The sequence below is a fragment of the Danio rerio genome, chromosome 14 (assembly GCF_049306965.1).
Source record: "Danio rerio strain Tuebingen ecotype United States chromosome 14, GRCz12tu, whole genome shotgun sequence".
Taxonomy (NCBI): Eukaryota; Metazoa; Chordata; class Actinopteri; order Cypriniformes; family Danionidae; genus Danio; species Danio rerio.
Window position 1 is genome coordinate 7198758 of NC_133189.1, and position 22063 is coordinate 7220820.

The window sequence follows — 22063 nt, forward strand, 5'->3', positions numbered from 1 at the left end:
GCTAATGAGCTGAGGATCTGAATCGGGTGTGTTTAATTAGGGAGGTATGGAAAATGCGCAGGGCTGGTGGTTCTCCAGGAACGTGGTTGAGAAACACTAATTTATTGGACGGTTCACCCAAAAATGAAAAATCGCTCACTATTTAGTCTCCCTCAATTGTTTATAAACCTTTATGAGGTTGTTAGGTAAGTCAAGGGTGAGTAAATGAGGACAGAATTTGTATTTTTTAGGTGAACAATCCCTTGAATGATGAATAATATGATATAAGCTGTGAATATCATGCCTGTAGAGTTTAGAAACAGAGCTGGTTGTGCTCACCTGTTCTCCATCTTGTCCTGGAGCACCCTAGACAGACAGACAGACAGGATTTAAGTCCTACTTTAATACAGCAAATTTTTACAATGTACCATTCTTTAAATAGTGTTTGATTGATTCCAGGGGCTCGGTTGTGACATTTCATCTGATTTTCATGTTTAAATAGTAAAAGTCCATGCCAACTTTCAGATTTATAAAACATGTCTATGGCATGGTAAAGTGCTTAGTGCTATGTCAGGTTCTGAGTCGACAGACTTTTCCTTGTGGCATAATCAGAGTATTCAAAATTCTTGACGCTTGCCATTCTCATGTACAGGATTTGGACATTTCGGAATTGAGTAGTTTAAAGGATTGGGTCAACCAAATATATTTTATTCATTATTCACACTTGTGTTGTTTCAATCCCCTGAGACCCTCATCTTTAGAAAACAAGTTAAGATATTTTAGATGAAATCAAGGAGCTCTCTGACCCTCCATAGACAGCAATGGTCCCGACGTTTAAAGTGCAGAAAAAATAATCACGATGCAAAAATGTATTATTTGATTCGTTAACAAATAGGAAAAATCATGACCATTACAAAAACATAAAATTAGGTGGAATTTATTGTTTTCTTTTGAATATGTTAAAACAAAATGTTAACATATTGGATTATTTAATAATTTAATAAAAAGAAAAAAATCATAAAACTGTTATAAATAATTTAATATAATCATTAAAAATATTCATAGTAGTGGAATATCTTTAAATATGTTAAAATAAAATTATAATATAGATTATTTATTTATTTAACAAGGAGAAAAAAATAATAACCATTAAAAATATCAAATTTTGTGGAATTTTATATATTTTAAAATATGTTAAAATAAAATTTTAATATTGATTATTTAATTGTTTAATAAAAAGGAAAAAACATAAACATTAAAAATATAAAAAATTGTGGTATAATTATGTTAAAATAAATGTTAATATTGAGTTTGTACTGATTTAATTAAAAGGAAAAATTCATAACCATTAAAAAAAAAGATTAAATTTAGTGGAATATGTTTTTAATATGTTAAAATAAACTTTTAATGTTGAATAGTTAATCGTTTAATAAAAATGAAAAATCATAACCTTTTAAAATGTAGTGGGAGTTATATATTTTTAATCTGTTAAAATTAAATTTTGGGCATCATGGTGGCGAAGTGGGTAGCACAATCACCCCACAGCAAGATGGCGTCTCTGGTTCATGCCTCGGCGGGGTCGGTTGGCATTTCTGTGTGGAGTTTGCATGTTCTCCCCATGTTGGTGTGGGTATCCTCCTTGTGCTTTGGTTTCCCCCACAAGTCCAAAAACAGGTGGTATAGGGGATTTGGGTATAGGTGTATGGGTGATTCCCAGTTCTAGGTTGCAGCTGGAAGGGCATCCGCTGCATAAAACATATGCTGGATAAGTTGGCCATTCATTCCGCTAGACTAAGCCGAAAAGAAAATGAATGAATGAGTCTTTTCAATACTTTCTGAAGTACCCAAGGGGAGTAAGGGGCAAGAAATCTCTCCAGAAATTTCAAAGATAAACTAAATTTGTATGGGTTTGAATGTCACTGAGTAAATCATGGCAGAATTTTCATCTTTATATATATATATATATATATATATATATATATATATATATATATATATATATATATATATATATATATATGTGTGTGTGTGTGTGTTCAGCTGAAAATCCCTTTATAAACGTAAACTGTCCTCCCATTTGTTTCTTATACGTTTTGATGAAAGTTTGAAAAATGAAATTTAAAATGAAACATGAAATTTCTGTCATGAGTTACTCATCCTCAGGTGGCTGCACACCCTTGAGTTTATTTTTTTCTGTTGAGCATAAAAAAGTCATTTTCTTTTCGTTTGTGTTCAACAATAGCAACTCATGCTATTGTTAACTCATAACAAACTCAAGGCATGGGCCACCAAACCAATTCCTGGAGGGCCGGTGTCCAGCAGATTGTATCCCCAACCATAATCAAACACACCTTAACAACCTAATCAAGGTCTTACTACTTGAAATCCTGGCAGGTGTGTTGAGGAAAGTTAGAGATAAACCCTGCAGAGACAACGGCCCTCCAAGACCAAGATTAGAGACCCCTGCATTAAGCTCTGGAACAATTTGAGTGAGAGTAAAACGTGTCAGAATTGACCTTTTTGGGGTTTTTGCTTGATTGGATATGGTTGAGGCCAAAAGTTAACGAGAATTATTTATATTATTTATTAACTTTCACATTTATTGTATTTTATAAACGCCTACCCCCACTTCAAACCAAAACCCAACCATCATAGTAATGTAAAAACAGTAGTTGTACCGAGTGTTATTTATGCTATCTATTAAATTACCCAATAAATTGTATTTTTAATGTCTACCCCTATGTTAACCCTAAACCCACAGTACAGTAAAATATTAGATATTGTTATACAGTGTCATAAAAAATGCCTCTATAATTGATGTGCATATCGCACTTCTGATCGGCTGTTTATCCGATCTAGACTTTACCCTTTTTAGGTTACCTATCATTTTAAACTGCATTTTTTTGCTCTTAAAAGTATTACATTTTAAATTTCAAGTGGTTCTAACCTTGTATGAGTTTCTTTTGTCTGTTGACCACAAATGAAGATATTCCGAAGAATGTTGGAGTCCACAATCCATTGACATTCATAGTAGGAACAAAAATACCAGGTTATGCATGTCAATGCTGGTTTTCAACATTCTTCAAAATATCTTCTCCAGTAGAAAGAAACTCAAATAGGTTTGAAAAAAAGTTGAAGGAAAGCAAATGATGACATAATTTTCATTTTGTCTCAACTATTTGTGTAAAAACCGGTGTGTTTGTAATCGTTCCACTAGGGGGCAGTGATGTACAGCTTTGGCTATTTTGCTTAAATATTGTCCATGTGATGTTCAGCAAACACCTGCTCACATCAATAAAATTGTTATGTTCCACATTCTTTTATAACAGAAATCAGCATGTTTGTCATATACAGAAAGAGACAGACCATAAATAACAAGCATCTTTAAGAGTGCATCCTGGGTAAGTGTTTGATACAGTAAACTCATCATGATGTCAAACAATGGCGTTCATTTTGTAATCGATATTCTTGTACCTAAATTATCTTCAGAATGATCGAAAGTATGGCACGCACACACACACACACACACACACACACACACACACACACACACACACACACACACACACACACACACACACACACAATCATGTCAAATGTCGTATTTTATGCCAAGCAGACTTCAAAGCTGGTATCCAGCCACAATACAGAGAGACATAATTTTCTGTTCCCTGTCAAAAAATGAGCAAAACCAGAGGAAGCAGTTGGGAAAATCAGAAGCCTTCCTCATCCTCCCTTCAAGCTGTGCTTCTTAACAAGGCGGTTTCAAAAGCGCAAAACATAACAATGGGAGATAGCAACTAGCTGGTGAGTCGCTGTCAGGGTAACATCTGTGATTAACATGCTGCAGATTTTCATCGAATTCAGGTTTCGTGAAACGTTTCTTTACCCAAAAGCTTGACGACAGAGTAACAGAACATGCCTCATTGTTTTATTCACAGGACTTTCGTGGGGAAAAAGGAGTTGTGCGTGTCCTTAAGCTTTTTTTTGACTCATTACCGCAAAAACATATCCGTAAATTAGCCGGGTTTTTATTTATATTTTATTTTTTTGTATTTTATAATTAATTTATTTATGCTTTTCAGTTGCATTATATGACCGAAATTAACAACTTATAACATTAAAAACTTCAAAAAAGGGACTTTTATTGACATTTTTAATTGTTCAATGTGATATTTTCTGGTGTTGTAAATTACAGTGCTAATGCAAACACTGGTAATAAACTGACAGTTGTGTAGGTTTTACACACTTAATTCTCAATTTATTATTTCTTATATAATATTGTTTCAAACTACTAAAATGTCAATAAAAGGCATTTTGTTAAACTGTGTTCAATTTTTTTTAAGCCGTCAAGCTTTTTCAAGCTCCCAAAAGGCAAATAAACCAACAAAACACGTGAATCACGAAATGCAGCACCAGTTTAACATTTAACAGAAATGTTTAAAGTGTATGATATGGACAGAATAAGCAATCAAATAAAAATTAAAATAATATTTTAATAAATTACATATTTGATAAACAAAATTGATGGAGAAAATTAAAGTATCCTTGCGTTATTGGTGTTAATCTGGCACTGGTGGTGATTTTCCTAATTATTTTACAAACCTTAGTGACTGTCAGCTTTACTTTTCAGTTTTTACTGTCCTTGCAAGATGGGCTATAATAATAGCTATTCTAAAGTGACTGAAACCCTCAGACAGGTGAAGACAAAGAGAAGATCCTTTTCAGCCACAGCAAGAGAAACTGGCATGTCTAGAATATTGCATCGTTACAATGACAGTAACTCAATCAAGTTTCCCAAAAGGATAGAAAGACAAATGCATGAAAGAACTAGACCTCACGTCATATGATAAAAGATAACTTGCATATCTTTTGATGTAAAAAATGTTTTGGAGAACAAGTTGGAAAGAATTTCTATGGGATATTGGTTTAGCAATGCTTCTGGAATTATTAGGATGATAATCATCTCGACATAGTCTCTTGTTTTGAATGAATTTAGGCTGCAGTGGCCGAATCTTTATCAGAAGAAAGAATCAACAGGCTAAAGGTTAAAGCAGTTTCTTGAAGTTGAAGAGTAATGAAATGGTCAGTCTAGAGTCCTGATTTTAACCTTATTAAAAATCCATTAACGACAACCTTTTGGGATACTGAGAGACTAGTGAGAGACCAGTAAGTAATGTCCTGTGAGAGACTAGCAGAGATGGCGAAAGTACACACATCCTTTACTCAAAGTACAGACACTCATGTTTAAAATGACTTGAATTACTCCCTACGCTTTTCTACTCAAGTAAAAGTAAAGAAGTACGGCCTCAAACATGCACTTAAGTAAAAGTGTCCATTACTACTTTCTGTTTTAGTTTCTTGCTGGTAACTAGACCTCACGTCATATGATAAAAGATAACTTGCATATCTTTTGATGTAAAAAATGTTTTGCTAATTTTCAGCAGAAAACTAGCCAAGCAACATCGCTCAGAACCATTGTGCGACGACACTGCTTAAAAGTCAGCCTGTGTATTAGGGTTGGGTCCATCGCCAATGGCGGGTAGAGATCATGCTAAGCTGACATTGCGATCCATCACCCTACCCTGTCGCAGCAGCAACAAACATCATACCGCTGAAAACGCACATCACGTGACCACACACACATACACACATTCTGGCATACGCGTATATGCGCACGTCTGAGCTCCAGGCAGTCAGTATGGGGTGCTTTGAGCATAAAACTCCAGAGAGCAGTGCACGTCGGACAGTTTATCTAGGATGAGCCGCTGAATTGCATCTCACTTTAGTTAAACTTGTATTAGTTAAATATTTAATTAATCTTGTCTCTATCCAATGACTCTTCTGTCTTTTGAATCCATCAGGTAACGTGTCACAGTGTCAGTACACTGCTTTAATCATACGCTTTCACGATTGAACTTAGTAATTTTAACGAAAACCCCAGATACTGTTGGTTGGTTATAACAACACAGATCAGACATAGAAATCTGTAACAACACTGATCAGACACAAAGAAAATCTTTCCCGCAGAAAAAAAGTGATTGACAGGTGGTAATTTGTGTTCAGCTTATCTTTATTTATTTATGATTTGATTACTTATGTGTAAAACAAAAAAACATGTGGGTTTGGTATCTGATATGGTAGGCTACAAACAATTAATTTGTTATGAATTAATATTAATTCCTAAATAATTAACTGCCGCTTACGATGACGATGCCATCGTATAATGCCAAATTAGTCGACATCGCCCAACCATACTATGTATAATCATCTTGGCACAAATGCCAGGATTCAACCTGTACACTCAAAACAAATGACGTTTGACGTTTGTTCAAACTACTTATTTAAAATAAGATGAAACAACACCATTCTTGAGTTTTTTGAAGGGGGACAACCCAATTGTTTTCTGTTCAATCCCTTTAAATTTGTAAAAAGCAATAAGCAAAGTTAATTATTTCATGTTGACCAAACACAAATCAGTTGTGTGCCCAGCATTTTCTACAGTCTATAGGCAGACCACACCTAAAATTCCTGTTAAATGTAAACAATGAGATTTGTATTATTTCTGGAAAAAGTAGTTCATACATTGTTCTCTAATTTTGATCCCCACTGTATATTAACTTTTTTTGTGTGTTAAATCAGACTAAAGGAAATCTCCCTCATCTTTGCCAAACCCATAAATGTCATATAAAATTAAGTAAAGCAAGTCTAGTAATTTAAAATGTCTGTCAGATGGCCTCTTCATATCTGAATGAAGGACACTTGGCCAGAATAAGCTATAATATGCTGCAGATTTAGTGCCGATAGTCAAAACCTTGGCTTGTGAAAGTAACAGTTTAGGAGAACGGCAGGACATATTGCCTTATCAAGCAAAAACAGAAGGCGGGATGTGCTGGTTTTCTCATAACCTGCCACTGTGCATGAATTATTCCTAGTATTGTGAAAAAAAAAGTAAATAAAATGGACTGCTCAGTTTGACTTCTTGCATAATCGGAGATGGATCTTCTCAAGGATCATGCCAACCTCAGATATATATTAAAAATTAATCTACTTCCAGTGTACGCAAGGGCTGTGCGATTTGGGGAAAATATCTAATTGCATTTTTTTGGATAGATATTGCGATTTCGATTCGATTTGTGATTTAATTTTGTAGTCGAGCTTCAACTCAATAATCTGTAGCGTAGCTTCTTACCGCTAAAATGCAGTGAGTGTGTTAAAAAAGGAACTGAAAAGATATTAACTAAGTTTAACATTTATTCAAATTAGTTTTTAATTATTTAGAAATGAAACAAATTTTTCTCTAGAGCAAAGAGTAAACACAAATAAAATGACCTGACGTTTCTGTAAACATGTTGAACTCAAATTAGGGAGCTAGTGTAGCTTATAGGGTATATGCCAAAGCATGCTAATAGGACTTTTAATTTGCCAGCAACCTAGGTTAAGCGCTTCCGGCAAACTGTATTCAATGCAAAAACTGGCGCATTTAAGGTCTGTTTTCTTTAAAAATCAGCGATCTCCACTGGCTGAGTGATATCCGATATAAAATGGGTCTCGGGTTGTACAAGAAGCACTGCATTAAATTACATTTTCATCCGCCATGTCTTTATAATATGAGCATTTATTTTACCCCAGTATATTTAATGGAGCTTCTGCGCTAGCCTGCCAATTCTGACGGGCGCGTGCGACTAAGCGGCTTTTTGTCTCGTTTTACGCTTGAGCAACTAAATGAATGCCAAAGTTTATTTAACTGAATGTATTTTAATGACATTACAACATCGAAGCTGTAAAAGGAACCATATAAAATGGAAAAAAGTTCAAAATAACAGGTCACCGGAAGTTTATCCGTATGGGAAGAACACTAGCTCGGCATATACCCTATTGTACAAACAAAACAAAAAAATAATAATTCTGAAAATTTAGAAAACTAACATGGCTGAAACAACTCTGAAATTGTACTTTGCTGTTGCTTGCTACTAGATTGAGTTTCACTGGCAATATTTTCAATTGACTTTTTAGCAAGACCCCCTTATAGCTGCCTGTGGTGCTTTTTTAGGTGCTGGTTATTGTGTGGTGGCAACTATTCTTACAAATTACCTGTTTTTGGTCAGTGTCTGTGACTTTGAAACTAAAATATTCTCATATTCCCGATGTCCTGTATTTCTTTAACATTAATTCATCTATTATGCTTCAGAAGTGGCGAATGCTATCATCCCACTCGTAAGCGCTTTCTTGTTTGTTTGTTTTTGTTGTTGTTTTTATCGTGGGCATTCTATATAGTTCGGTTGAATAGAACAAAAGTGTGCTCTCTAAATTGGCTAGTAATGGCCCATTTCAACTGAGTGGTACGGTCTGGTACGGCTCGGTATGGGTCACCTTTATCAGGCTTGCATTTTTACTGCTAAAAGGGTAACAATGGTACCCTTTTGGTGGGTGTGGTGTACGACAGATACTTTCAGTCGATGTCATTCTCGCTCTAGAAAATGTCCACAGTAAAGCTGAATGGGTCATTCACATATCATATGAGAAGCACTTCTCACAAAACAGATGCTTTATACACATATATACTTGTGTATAAATGTTCATGACTTACTTTTCTATGAACATGATTTAATTATAACTGCAGATCATTGATGCAAAATAGCCTACTGTAGTGTCTGCAGTTATATAAAATAAATAAAAAATGCAACATATATGAACACATAAAACCCCTTACAGTCTTCAATATGTTACCAGTTACAGAAAAACTAAATGCAACATATAGCCCTGTCAGTGCAAACCTCTCATCTGTATCATACTCTTCAACAGCACATGTTAGAAAGTAATTCCATCATTCCCACTTTATAATAGTCCAGAAGGTGATGGTAATAGTTAAACATGGCAGTTTGTTCATGTTTGTTGAAAAAATCATTGGCTCCTTAGTTTTTTCCGGCTTCTTTGTTTTTTCGCGCTTCACTCTCGCGTTTGTTTCTGACAGAATCGGATGTCAGAAGCACTTCAATAATCAAGCGCACGTTATTATTATCAGCTGAAGAAGTTCGTTATTTCAAATATAGACTTGCACGCGAGCCCAATCGAGAACGTTTTTTTCATAAAAAACTACAGGGCACAGAGTAGATTCTGCTCTTCTTCTTGGCTTTGTAGCTGTTCATCAAGACGGCGACATGGTTTGTTTGAGCTCAACTCAACCATGGCTTGTTATATGTATATATTATTATGGTGTAATATCTCGACTGTGAATTTAAAACATGGCAGTTGCTTTGTTTTCATACTGGCTTGTTTACGAGCGAGTGACGGATCTCTGTAAACCAATAGCATTTAGCACCGTGTCTAGCTCCGCCTTTTGATACCCTTTTGTCGGGTTAGGTACCCTTTGCAAAGGGTACCCAAAAAGTGGCACGGTATGATTCGCTTTTAGGTACCTTTTGACATAGGAAACAACCATAAAAGCGTACCAAACCGAACCATACCATACCACTCAGTGGAAACAGGCCATAAGATTATCACACAAAGACAGCAGTCACGCATTTGCTCTGGGCGGGGGAAATTAAATATAACATATCACAGCCAATTAGCGATTAGCTAACTGCAACGTTTCAAATCGCGATTGCGATTGAATTTTGATTAAATCCGCAGCCCTAGTCCACACTTAGTCCAAGAAAATCTGTTTTAATGATAAATTAAAAAAATATTAACTTCATTTTAAGCACCTAATGATGGAAACAAACAGTTAAAGTCAGAATTATTAGTGCGCTTTCTTTCTTTTCTTTTCTTCTTTCTTTTCTTTCATATATATATATATATATATATATATATATATATATATATATATATATATATATATATATATATATATATTTCCCAACTGATGTTTAACAGAGCAAGGAATTTTTCACAGTATTTTCTACAATAATTTTTCTTTAGAAGAAAGTCTTATTTGTTTTATTCCGCTTTAAGCTGGTATCGAACCGGCAACCATCCACATGGGAATCGCTCTAACAAGGAGGCTAAAGACGATGGCTTCTAGCATCTGTGGCTAGAACCATGGCCCCTAGCGTTAATGAGGTTTACCTGCACAGCACTTACTAGCTGGCCTTCGTTAAACTATATTTTTTTCGATTTGCCTAAATACCATAACTTGTCCAATTAATCTAGTTAAGCCTTTAAATGACACTTTAAGCTGAATACTAATATCTTAAAAAATATCTCGTAAAATATTATGTATGTCAAAAAAAAATAAATCAGTTTTTAGACATAAGTTATTAAAACTAGTATGCTTAGAAATGTGTTGAAAATTTTTTTTTCCGTCAAACAGAAATTGAGGAAAAAATATACAGGGGGGGCTTTTTTAAATCTCTTTTTGGGACATTCAGGAACAGTAGATCTGGTAATGAACAAACAGTGTCCGTGTCTTAACCGAACCAGATGAGTCTTGAGCTTTAAAAACTATATTTGGTTTAGCTTTAGGTGGGTCGCAGCACACTGGCATTTGCTTTGCTTTTCAAACGCCCTGCCGGGGGATATGATGGACTGGATTTGCCCCGTTCCCCTTTAACCTCTCTCTCTCCATCACCCCTGGCTGAGCAAAACACAACCGTCAGATGACTGAGGCCAGAGCAGAGCAATGCTAATGCCTTTAACCTTTAAAGTACAACTCTTATACACCACAGGCTGCTGTACTACAAAAACAGCTTCACGTAATAAATCCAATTGTACATTTAAGGCCCATTTTGGGTAAAAGGTGCCCCCCTTGGTGCGCACTCAAATACAAACAAAGAACTTTGCAGCTTGTTCAAATTACTTGATGAAATGAACTTAAGTAGCAGTTTTTCTTGTTCAGTCCACTTCAATTTATTGGATTTGATTTACTTATTTCCAACATAATTTTTCAATCATTCATTCATTTTCTTACAGCTTAGTCTCTAGTTCAGAGGTCACCACAGCGGAGAGAACCACCAACTATTCCAACATATGTTTTATGCAGCGGATACCCTTTCAGTCGCAACCTAGTATTGGGGAAACACCCATACACTTTCTCATTTACACACACACTCATACACCATGGACAATTTAGTTTGTGCAATTCACCTAACGCATGTCTTTGGACTGTGGGGAAACCGGAGCACCCAGAGGAAACCCACGCCAACACGGGGAAAACATGCAAACTCCACACAGTACAATATTATGTATGTCAAGAAAAAATAAATCAGTTTTTAGACATAAGTTATTAAAACTAGTATGCTTAGAATTGTGTTGAAATTTTTTTTTTCCGTCAAACAGAAATTAGTCTCTAGTTCAGAGGTCACCACAGCGGAGAGAACCACCAACTATTCCAACATATGTTTTATGCAGCGGATGCCCTTTCAGTCGCAACCTAGTATTGGGGAAACACCCATACACTTTCTCATTTACACACACACTCATACACCATGGACAATTTAGTTTGTGCAATTCACGCATGTCTTTGGACTGTGGGGGAAACCGGATTACCCAGAGGAAACCCACGCCAACACGGGGAAAACATGCAAACTCCACACAGTTTTTCAAGTAATTCGATTTTTTTAATGAGACAAGTAAAAATCCTTAGGTTAAGTAATGTATAAGTCTGAAATTTTATACAAAAAAATTAATTTGACCTACAGAAACCCTGATTTCAGGTTTGGTAGATCATTCCATCACCAAGGAACAGTAAAGACTAAAACTCTAGTAAACATTATTATATTTTATGCCTCAGATTGAAGAGGATTTATGGTTTTATAAGATCTGTAATTCCCAGTTTGCTTTGAATGGACTGAAATCAAGTGCATTTTCCAGTAAAGACTTATTAGTTTTTATGTTTATGATTTTTGTGGTTTACATTTTGCTGAAGAGGGGAATTTAACCCTCATATTACTTTTTTGGGGGGTACAGATCAAACTTAGGATATAACATCCCACATAGGATTTAACACAATTCACAAAAAATGTCATTGGATTCAATGTAAAATGCAGTAACCTTTAACAATGATTCTGCTCGCATATTCAACACAGGCTCATTGTGGATATGTACCCCAGTTTACATTATTGGAGAGCGCGAATTTTGTAGCCAGAGCTACCTATGGCTGCATTTCGTCTTTAAAACGAACACTACGGGGCGGTATGATGCCATAGATGACTTCTGTTTCTTTTAGCACTACCAGCTGACCGCTTACCTCCCTACTGACAGCTTTTCCAGTGTCGTTAGTTTGCCCAGTGAACTTACATTTACATTTAGTCACTTAGCAGACGTTTTATCCAAAGCGACTTACAAATGAGGACAAGGAAGCAATTTACACAACTATAAGATCAACAATGAATAAGTGCTGTAGGCAAGTTTCAGGTGTGTAAAGACAGTGTAAGAAGCAAAACATTAGTACAATTATTATTATTATTATTATTGTAGTTAGTGGAGGAGTCAGAGAGGGAATTGCATATTAGTAAGGAAAGTGGAGAACATGGAACGAGGAGCTAAGCTAACCGCGACGGTGGGGTTAGAATTAGGCAAAAATGGTTCCAGAAACCAGGTAAAACAAATGCAAATAATAAATGAATAATAGAAAAAAAGCCTGAAAACATGGTGAAATCACACGGCTGTTACAATTTTATTTTACTAGATTGCTTTTGAAAACACTATTGGTTGGGTTTAGGGATTAGGGTTAGTCAGTCAGCCAGTAGCAAGCTTGCCTGGTCGGCTGAAGTGTATATTGTGCCCTTGGTGGATTTACACGAGAAGAGGACTAGCAAGAGAAATTTGAGATCATCAAAAAGCATACACGGTGGCCTCTGGTGGATTCGCAAAAACAAAACCTGTGAGCAGACGTACCTCCAGTTACGAATTTTGCTGTCCCCAGAAATTTAGACCTGGGTACATATTCGTATTGAGCCTGGGTTGCGCATATTAGAACGCAAATCAGGCATGTAAAAATACTCGGAGGTCCTTACTTGCTCTCCTTGTGGGCCACGGGGACCATCCTTCCCCGTGTTTCCTGGGGGTCCTCGTGCACCGGGTGCTCCAGGAGGGCCTGGAGGTCCAGGTGGGCCAGCTTGTCCTTGATCACCCTGATGAAAACATACAGACATGTGATACAGAATAAAGTCTTCAACAGAAAAAGACAAAAACAAGAACTAGAAGAAAAAGTGAATTTTATTTGTTGTTTATTTATATAAGTAATTTGATTTATATAATAGTAGTTCATAAATAAGTACTTTATTTATGTTTTTACACTTCAGGAATGGAGAAAAGTTTATTGGAGTACATTTTATAAGAAAAAAACGACATAATTCCATGTTTGATTTGATATTTTATTCGATATTTCTGAGGTTTATCCGCAATATCTAAGGCTTTTTTTTACAATTGAAATGATAAAATCTTAACATAATAAAAATGATCAAATTTACATAAAGTCACCATTTTTTGTGTGTGTGTGTGAGAAAGCATGTAAATATGAGGGATGTGATTGGCTGCTGGTTGCCAAGCATCAAGCCATAACATTGTAACTAGGGCCAGACAGAATCTACCGACATTTCATGCTATTTCGGAGCAGAATTTTGTGAAAAATAAATAAATAAATAAATTAATTAATTAATTAATTAATAAATCAGCAGATATATGCGGGATGATTTTGGCAGTATAGCAGCTAAAAGCTTAAAACATGAAATAAAAATAATAAACTTTATACTTTTAATTAGGGTTTACTATGCAAATCTAATTTAATTCACTTGATGGTGAACAAAGCAAGTCTCTCACATAATATATCTACTAAATGACAGAAACTAATACTTTAACACACTGCTTTATAAATAAATTACATAAAAACTTGCATATTAGTTAATAATGTCACTGAAATTAATATGAAAAACATATTTACACACATTTACATAAGTAAATAAAGAGATTTAATGATGTGCTTAAAATTGTCAAATTTCTGCACACTAAATATATTAATATTGTTATCACCCGTAAAATGTAAGAAAAAGTAAGAATAAAAACAGCATGAAGCAATTGAGTGTGAATCATTACCTTCTTTTGCACACTAAATATGAAATATTAATATGAAATATACTAAATATTTCACACTAAATATGTTTGGCACTAGTTCAAGGCTCAAATATCTTCACAATTACTTTTTAGTGAAAGTTGAAAGGAGATTAAAGGAGAACCAATCCAAAACATCAAAGTTCACCCATATGAAAAAATACCATAGTAATTTATAATAAATACTTTAGTGCTTTTTAATCATATTAAAGCGCTTGAATTAATCTGATTTTACAGGTAATCCAACAACTAACTTAAACAAATTACCCAACACTGTATTTAGTTAATTATATAATTTACACTACAATACACCATGGTTTACTGTAGTAAAAACTAAAGTATACTGCAGTATTTATGATATTTTATCAGTTCATAGAAGTAAGCTGTAGCATTAATTAACAAAGACTATAATGTACACTGTGTAGTTTAAAAACACAGTATTTATTATACATTACTGTAGTATTTTGTCATGTGGGAACTTACAGCAGTTAAAAAAGCAGCTTATAATAGCAATCCTGATGTTTGGGAATTTGGCACTCACGTCATGTCACGTTTATTTATACAGCACATTATACGGTAGATTAGTTTAAAGCAAGCAGCTTTACAGTTTTAGACATGAAAAACAGCATCAGTTCTGGTTTCGGTTAGAATTACACTCCAGTGTGTACAATGACGAAGGTCTTCGGCTTTTATGTTTTTACTTGGATTGGAATGGATGTCTGCCCTCGATGGAATGAAGAGAAGAAATAAGGCAGAGATTTTGAATAAATAAGTGTAAAACGTTTCTAAACCTGGGGTGTTTAGCGATGGTAACCTATGAGTGGGACCAAACAAAATCTGCAGACGTTTTTTGTAAAATTTCTTATCGTTTTTTTTTTTGTAAAAAATCTGCGAATTTATGCATAATGATTTTGGTAGTATCCTAACTTAAAAAACAAAACAAAATGTGTGTAATAATAATAAAAAATACATCTAACTTTTATTTAATGTTTACAATGCAAATTCAATTAGATCCACTTATTTGGTAAACAAAGCAAGTCTCTCATATAATATATCTACTGAAAGACCAAAGCAATCTCATGCCGATTTGTAACTTTTTGATTTAGTGGCTAATTTGCATGATTTAGTACGATTTGCTCATCCCCTAATGATATTAGGGGTTAGGGGTGTGGTTGGGTGCCACGCCTCTTTTTAAAATTGTACATTTTCATACAACTAAATTTGCCACTAAATTGCATTAAAATTAAGTGCCACTAAATATTCACTAAATGAACATTTTCTGACTGAATTAGCTATTAAATTGACGAAACGTAAACAAAAAAAAAGTTACGGTTTCTCATGAGATCAGGCTGGAAAACATTACTTATAGAAAATATTACTTTAGAAACTGTATTGTAAATGAATCAAATAAACATTTTCATATTAGTCAATAGTATTACAAAAATTATTTTGAAAATTGAATTAGAATAAATTGACACCAGTAAATAAGACTCAATAAAGGGCTAAAAGTCTGCAGAAATCTGAATCCCAAAAATGAAAATATTGTAATCATTTACTTGTCACAAACCTGTTTGAGTTTCTTTCTACTCTGCTGAACACTAAAGAAGATATTTTGGAGAAAGCTTGAAAACTTTAACCATTGACTTTCATAGTATTCATTTTTCCTGCTATGGAAGGTAATGGGTACCACTTTTCTTTAGGTTCAACATAAAAAAGAAACACGTAAAGGTATGGAACTTGAGGTTGAGTAATATGGATTTTTAATGAACTTGCTTAAAATCAAAACAGGCTAATAGCATATCACGGACCATACGATTTATTTGACTGAAATATGCTTTGACTACATTATAGCCAGTTATTAATATTTAATGTGTTTTGATAAGCAGCAATTCCCTATCACATTCCTCATTATGCATGTTTTCTTTTAAAAAGATTTTTTTTTTAAATGAAATGCAACAATAATACAAAATGTGTAGCAGAACTGGACTGGACATAATTTTGGCCACCAGTCTATTTTCAGAGGAATGTTGCAAAGCAAGGTAGGGATTTTACCCTGGTAAGTTCAAGTTTAGTGGACAAATTCTTGAGTTTGTGGAATTAAAACAAAAGTTTCATTGCCTTATATATACACTTTTTCTATTTTAATATTCAGCTTTACTAGGAACTGTGTTTCAATTTGAAAAAAAAAAAACAAATGTTCTGGTTCATGCGGACCTTAATGACAGTTGTCGTACATAAAATCATTCATATTTATAACATGTCATGTCATGATTATAAAGGTTTAATGACAGTTTTATAAGCACCCCTTCAAGTAAAGTGTTCCCATAACTTCTACTTTTCTGACTGTGCTGGAAAACATGATCAGCCACATTCACCGAAGCAGCAGACTTGCATGCAGCGCTCAGATATTTCACACACGGATGGGATTATGGCATTGTAAATATTGAGAGGCACAAACAATAACACAAGCGATCACGCAACATGAGTCAGAAGTGAGGAAGATGAAGCTCTACACCGTAAAAAATATCCGTAAATTTGCAGCTTTCCATATGATGTGATTCATGTTTTTATAACATTTTCCCCATTTATTTATGCATTATGGGAGCTTGATCTTTTCTTCAAGAGCTTTTAACTTTGAAAAGTTTGAAAAAAGTGACTTTTATTAACATTTTTAATAGTTTAAAGTGATATATTGTTTGAATTCATTCCTTTATCTCTCTATATATTATTTCTTACACATTATAAACAACTAAAACATCGATAAAAGTCACTTTTTTAAACTGTAGAATTGAATTTTCAACATTAAAAGTCAACAGAGCAGAGATCAAGCTCCCATAATGCAATTCACAACCATAAATAAATGGAAAATTTCACAAGAAATACGTAAACTCTTAATTACGGATACAGATTTACAGTGTAGTAAGGGGAGAATCTGCACATGCCTTGCACACATGCTACCTTCAGCATACGCCTCTGGAAACTGGGCTGATCGGCCGAGATGTAGCCATGATCGTAGCGAGGAAAGACCATCTGTGCAGAAAAAGACCCAGAAAATACATGGAGGAAGAAAAGACAGTGGAAAATCGAGGGATAGTACGGAAACGGAGCGAGATCTCAGGCGACGTTGAGCGAAGGCGGCTCGATGGAGGCTAGGGCAGCAGAGAAGAAACAAACCTTAATGAGAATCTGATTACTTTGCAGACCTGCATGAGTGCCATGGCCCTGCGAGAGGAACAGGAGGAACAGAGGAGCACACACACACACACAGAGTCCGGTCATCAAAAAGAGCAATGGGAAAAATATCAAAGTCAACAGAGCACCTTTGTGTTCAGTTTAGCCACTGTTAAACTGGCTATTCGGCCATCTTATGTTTTAGTTTATGACCGTTCAATGGCTCCCAAAGGATTTTTTATTTTATAGCGGCAATCACAGTTATGCAAACTCATGCCACGTCATGAAAAACAACCCAGACTCGAATACAAAATGACCAGATGCCCTAACATTGTTGAACTTGCCGTCTAGAAATAGCACTGGACAAAACCCATGGATTTATTTGAGCTGTCTTTAATCCCTCTGGTCTGGACATCATATTTATGTTCTGTTGTGTCTGTAAACCGCATTCAGAGGGCTGGACTGAAGATCAGAGAAAGTGACATGACTGCTGCGAGAGATCTGAAATAAGCTGAAAGCATCCAAGTGAGGACCGATGTCACTTTGTCTTACTGGAGAGGCTTGAGAATGAAAACAGGCAACATGTGAGAAGTGCAAATATTATTTTGTAACTATTCACCATCGTGCTGAATCATGTCGCGGGAGAACTGTGGTAAAGTGGTAACATTATGAGGCCGACAGTCAAAAGTTTGCATACCCCTGGAAAATATTAATATATGTGCCCTTTTTCTGAAAGAGAACATGACTGAGCAGACAAAACACTCAAGACTCTTATTCAACTGTAGAAATGTACAGAATGGAGCGATTACAAAAGTAAACATGGTATTTTTTTAAAATGACCCTGTTTAAAGTCTTCACACTTGTAGTTCTTTATACTGTGTATTGTCCCGTTAACATCATGACATTGTGCTGTCTTTTCTATTAGTTGTCTATGAGGACCCAAAGTCCCAAGTCCAATGTCATACAAGGTGAGCTACCGAGCATATTGACTGCACTGGAAAAACTGTTTATATGGAAGTAATCGGTCAGTGTATAGTGCATATAGCACATAGAGATATGTGCCCAGGGCTATATTTTTGGGAACTGTGAAATACGTGCCCAGGGCTAAATCTGCTTGTAGTTTTTATTTTCACAAATCCACTAGAGGTCGCTGTATACATTTTCAACACACTAGTGAGCCATGTTTGCTCATCATACTTGCCATTTATACGGATTTCTCTCCTGTCTTTGAGAAGCCGTCGAGCTTGTTATGCGTGATTTATTAGCATCCTATTGACTGACCCACCCACCCCCTTCCCTAAACCCAACCAACAGTGTTTTCAAAAGCAATCTAGAAGAAAAAGCAAATAGCGGCTATATGCTATTAATGCGTTGTTTTTTGTTTGTTTGTTTGTTTGTTTTATCTGGTTTCTGGAACTGTCCATTACAAGACTCAAACCCTAGCCCACTGTACCAAGTCCAATGTCAAACAAGGTGAGCTACCGAGCAAATTGACGGCACTGGGGTCAGCAGATGCATATATCACATAGAGCTACGTGCCCAGGGCTATATTTTTGGGAACTATGAAAAATATGTCCAAGGCTACATTTGCTTGTAGTTTTTGTTTTTACAAACCCACTAGAGGTCGACGTTAGAATTTTTAACAATCTTTATTACATTACTGGGCCACATATCCAGCTGTATGCTTTTACAGTGGTTTGCTTTTCATTTTACCTGATTTATGGAACTGTCTTTTACCAGACTCGAACCCTAGTCCACTGCATGTTCCAAGTCCAATGTCATACAAGGTAAGCTAAAGAGCAAACTGACCACACTGAAAGCTGTCCATAGCATGTTCCAAGTCCAATGTCATACAAGGTAAGCTACAGAGCAAACTGACCACACTAAAAGCTATCCATACGGAGGTAATTGTCCATGTATAACACATATAGCACATAGAGATATGTGCTCAGAGTTATATTTTTGGCAACTGTGAAATACAGGCTATGTCTGCTTGTAGTTTTTATTTTCTCAAATCCACTAGAGGCGGACGTTTACATTTTTGACAATCTTAATTAAATTACTGGGTCACATATTTGGCTGTATGCTTTTACAGTGGTTTGCTTTTTTGTTTGTTTTTGTTTTACCTGGTTTCTAGAACTGTCCTTTACTAGACTCTAACCCTAGTCCACTGCATGTCCCAAATCCAATTTCATACAAGGTAAGCTACCGAGCTAATTGACCGCACTGGAAAAGCTGTCCATATGAAGGTAATCAGTCAGCTTATTGTGCATATCACATAGAGATATGTGCTAAGACTTTTTTTTTTTTTTTTTTTTTTTGGGAAACTGTGAAATAAGTGTTCAGGGCTACATCAGCTTGTGGTTTTTATTTTCAAAAATCCACTAGAATTTGCCATTTACATTTTTGACAAAGTCCCATACATTACTGGGTCACGTTCGCTAATCATACTTGCCATTTATACACATTTCTCAGCTGTCTGCGAGAAGCTGAACAGCTTGTCATGCATCATATATTAGCTTTCTATTGACTGACTCACCCACCCTCTTTCCTAAACCCAACCAATATTGTTTTCAAATACTATTGTACTATTCAAATACTATTGTACTATTAATACTAAATACTATACCAATAGTGTTTTTTACCTGGTTTCTGGAATTGTCCTTTACCAAAGTCAAACCCTAGTCCGCTGCATGCCCCAAGTCCAATGTCATACAAGGTGAGCTACAGAGCAAACTGACCAAACTGGAAAAGCTGTCCATCCGGAGGTAATCGGTCAGTGGTATAATGTGGAACGGAATAGAAGTTGTTGGCGGCATACCACAACGTAGCTTTCGTTTTACACATAAAATGCAGCTATGTGCATGCCAGGGCACAAATTGGAAGTTTGCCAAATATGTAGCCCTAAGCACAAATCCCCAATGAGCCTTGTGTTAAAAATAGCTTTTCATTTATTGTCAGTCTTAGTACACATTGTAATTACAGAAGAGTCAAGCTTTAAATACGAATATTATCAAAGCAATTTTTAGAGTTTTTTTGAGTGAGATGTCTAATCCGATTCAATTATTTATGCTAAGCTAGGAATGCTCCTGCCAGACTCAAAAATGGTAAAACTCAACTGATAGGTGAGTTTTAAGATGAGCCTATTTCCCCCCCATAAAAAGTGGAGTTTTCTTTTAAGTCTTAACTCTGATTATTAGAAGTAATTGCATTATTTGTGTACATACAAATCACAATTTCTCCCAGGGTATGCTAACTATGAGCACAACTGACAACTTTGAGAACTAAAGAGAAAGAGAGAAGTGGGAGAAAGTGAGCGAGTGGCACAGTGTTGATGCCAGCGTTAGCATGAGGGTTGAGTTAGCAGGGATGTGGAGGCCTGAGGGAGGCTTGAGGTTTCCCACACTGCTGCTTTACTCAGCACTCCACACGCTCAGCTCTCCATTCACCTCTATTCTTCTGATGCTATATAAATTACACTGATTATATTTGCTGCAGACTAAACCCCAAGCCTAAAATAAGACTTGTGGCATTTTTAGAAGAGAATAAAGACATTATTTACCCTGTGTTTTTCTCTTTTGAGGGCTTCCCCGCAGGGTGGTTTGTTCAGATTTTGCTTACGTCTGGGTACTTTTTATCTTTTATTGTGTTTGTGCTGTGGATCACGCTGTCTCACACACATAAATAGACAATAGACACTCTTTGGTGGATTGAATTATCAATAAACTCCATTGTTTTATCTTCTGTAGAAACTACTGTATAGAAGCATGTATCAGAGCACTGTTTTAGTCATTCGAAAAATAATAATTTGGATCAGAAGAAGTCAAGAAGTCCATGTGAACTTGTGGAATGTGTCCGCATTAATTATCATATACAGTTGAAGTCAGAATTATTAGCCCCCTTCAATTTTATTTCTTCTTTTTTAAATATTTTCCAAATGATGTTTAACAGAGCAAGGAAATTTTCACAGTATGTCTGATAATATTTTTTCTTCTGGAGAAAGTCTTATTTGTTTTATTTTGGCAAGAATAAAAGCAGTTTTTAATTTTTTAAGCACAATTTTAGGGACAAAATTATTAGCCCCTTTAAGCTATATTTTTTCTCGATAATCCACAGAACAAACCATCATTATACAATAACTTGCCTAATTATTCTAACCTGCCTAATTAACCTAGTTAAGCCTTTAAATGTCACTTTAAGCTGTATAGAAGTGTCTTTATAAATATCTAGTAAAATATTATTTACAGTCATCATGGTTATTAGAAATGAGTTATTAAAACTATTATGTTTAGAAATGTGTTGAAAAAATTTGCTCTCCGTTAAACAGAAATTGGGGAAAAAATAAACAAGTGGTCTAAAAATTCTGGGGGGCTAATAATTCTGACTTCAACTGTAGTTATTTATATAATGAGTATCTATTTTATAAACTAAACAAGAAAGCGTCTTCAAATTGTCAAATAAGTATTTCATCATCATTTAATTAATTTATATGTAAAGTCAATTCCAGGGTCATTATAAAACATTCCAAGCTTTAAGGCACTAAACTACTGGGCAAAATTTGCATATGCAGTACATACACTCACTGGCCACTTTATTAGGTACACCTTATTAGTACCAGGTTGGACACCCTTTTGCCTGCAGAACTGCCTTAATTCTTCGTGATATAGATCCAAGAAGGTACTGGAAATATTCCTTAGAGAGTTTGGTCCATATTGACATGACAGCATCATGCAGTTGCTGCAGATTTGTCAGCTGCACTTTGATGATGTGAATCTCCCATTCCACCACATCCAAAAGGTGCTCTATTGGGTTGAGTTCTGGGGACTGTGGAGGCCATTTGAGTACAGTGAACTCATTGTCATGT

At 35.4% G+C, this 22063-nt stretch overlaps 2 protein-coding genes across 2 annotated transcripts in view; one reads left to right on the forward strand and one right to left on the reverse strand.

Moving 5' to 3' along the window:
• adam19b (ADAM metallopeptidase domain 19b) overlaps positions 1 to 22063 on the forward strand; it is a 248503-nt gene that overhangs the window by 120337 nt on the left and 106103 nt on the right. The gene's annotated exons all lie outside the window — the stretch shown is intronic.
• The window catches only part of col23a1a (collagen type XXIII alpha 1 chain a), a 65794-nt gene that overhangs the window by 34151 nt on the left and 9580 nt on the right, over positions 1 to 22063 (reverse strand). The window contains exons 5-7 of the mRNA XM_073922508.1: positions 16987 to 17058; positions 12936 to 13052; positions 319 to 345 (exon numbers count right to left, since the gene is read on the reverse strand). Of these exons, the coding sequence (XP_073778609.1) occupies positions 319 to 345; positions 12936 to 13052; positions 16987 to 17058 (216 nt within the window). The remainder of the gene's footprint in view (positions 1 to 318; positions 346 to 12935; positions 13053 to 16986; positions 17059 to 22063) is intronic.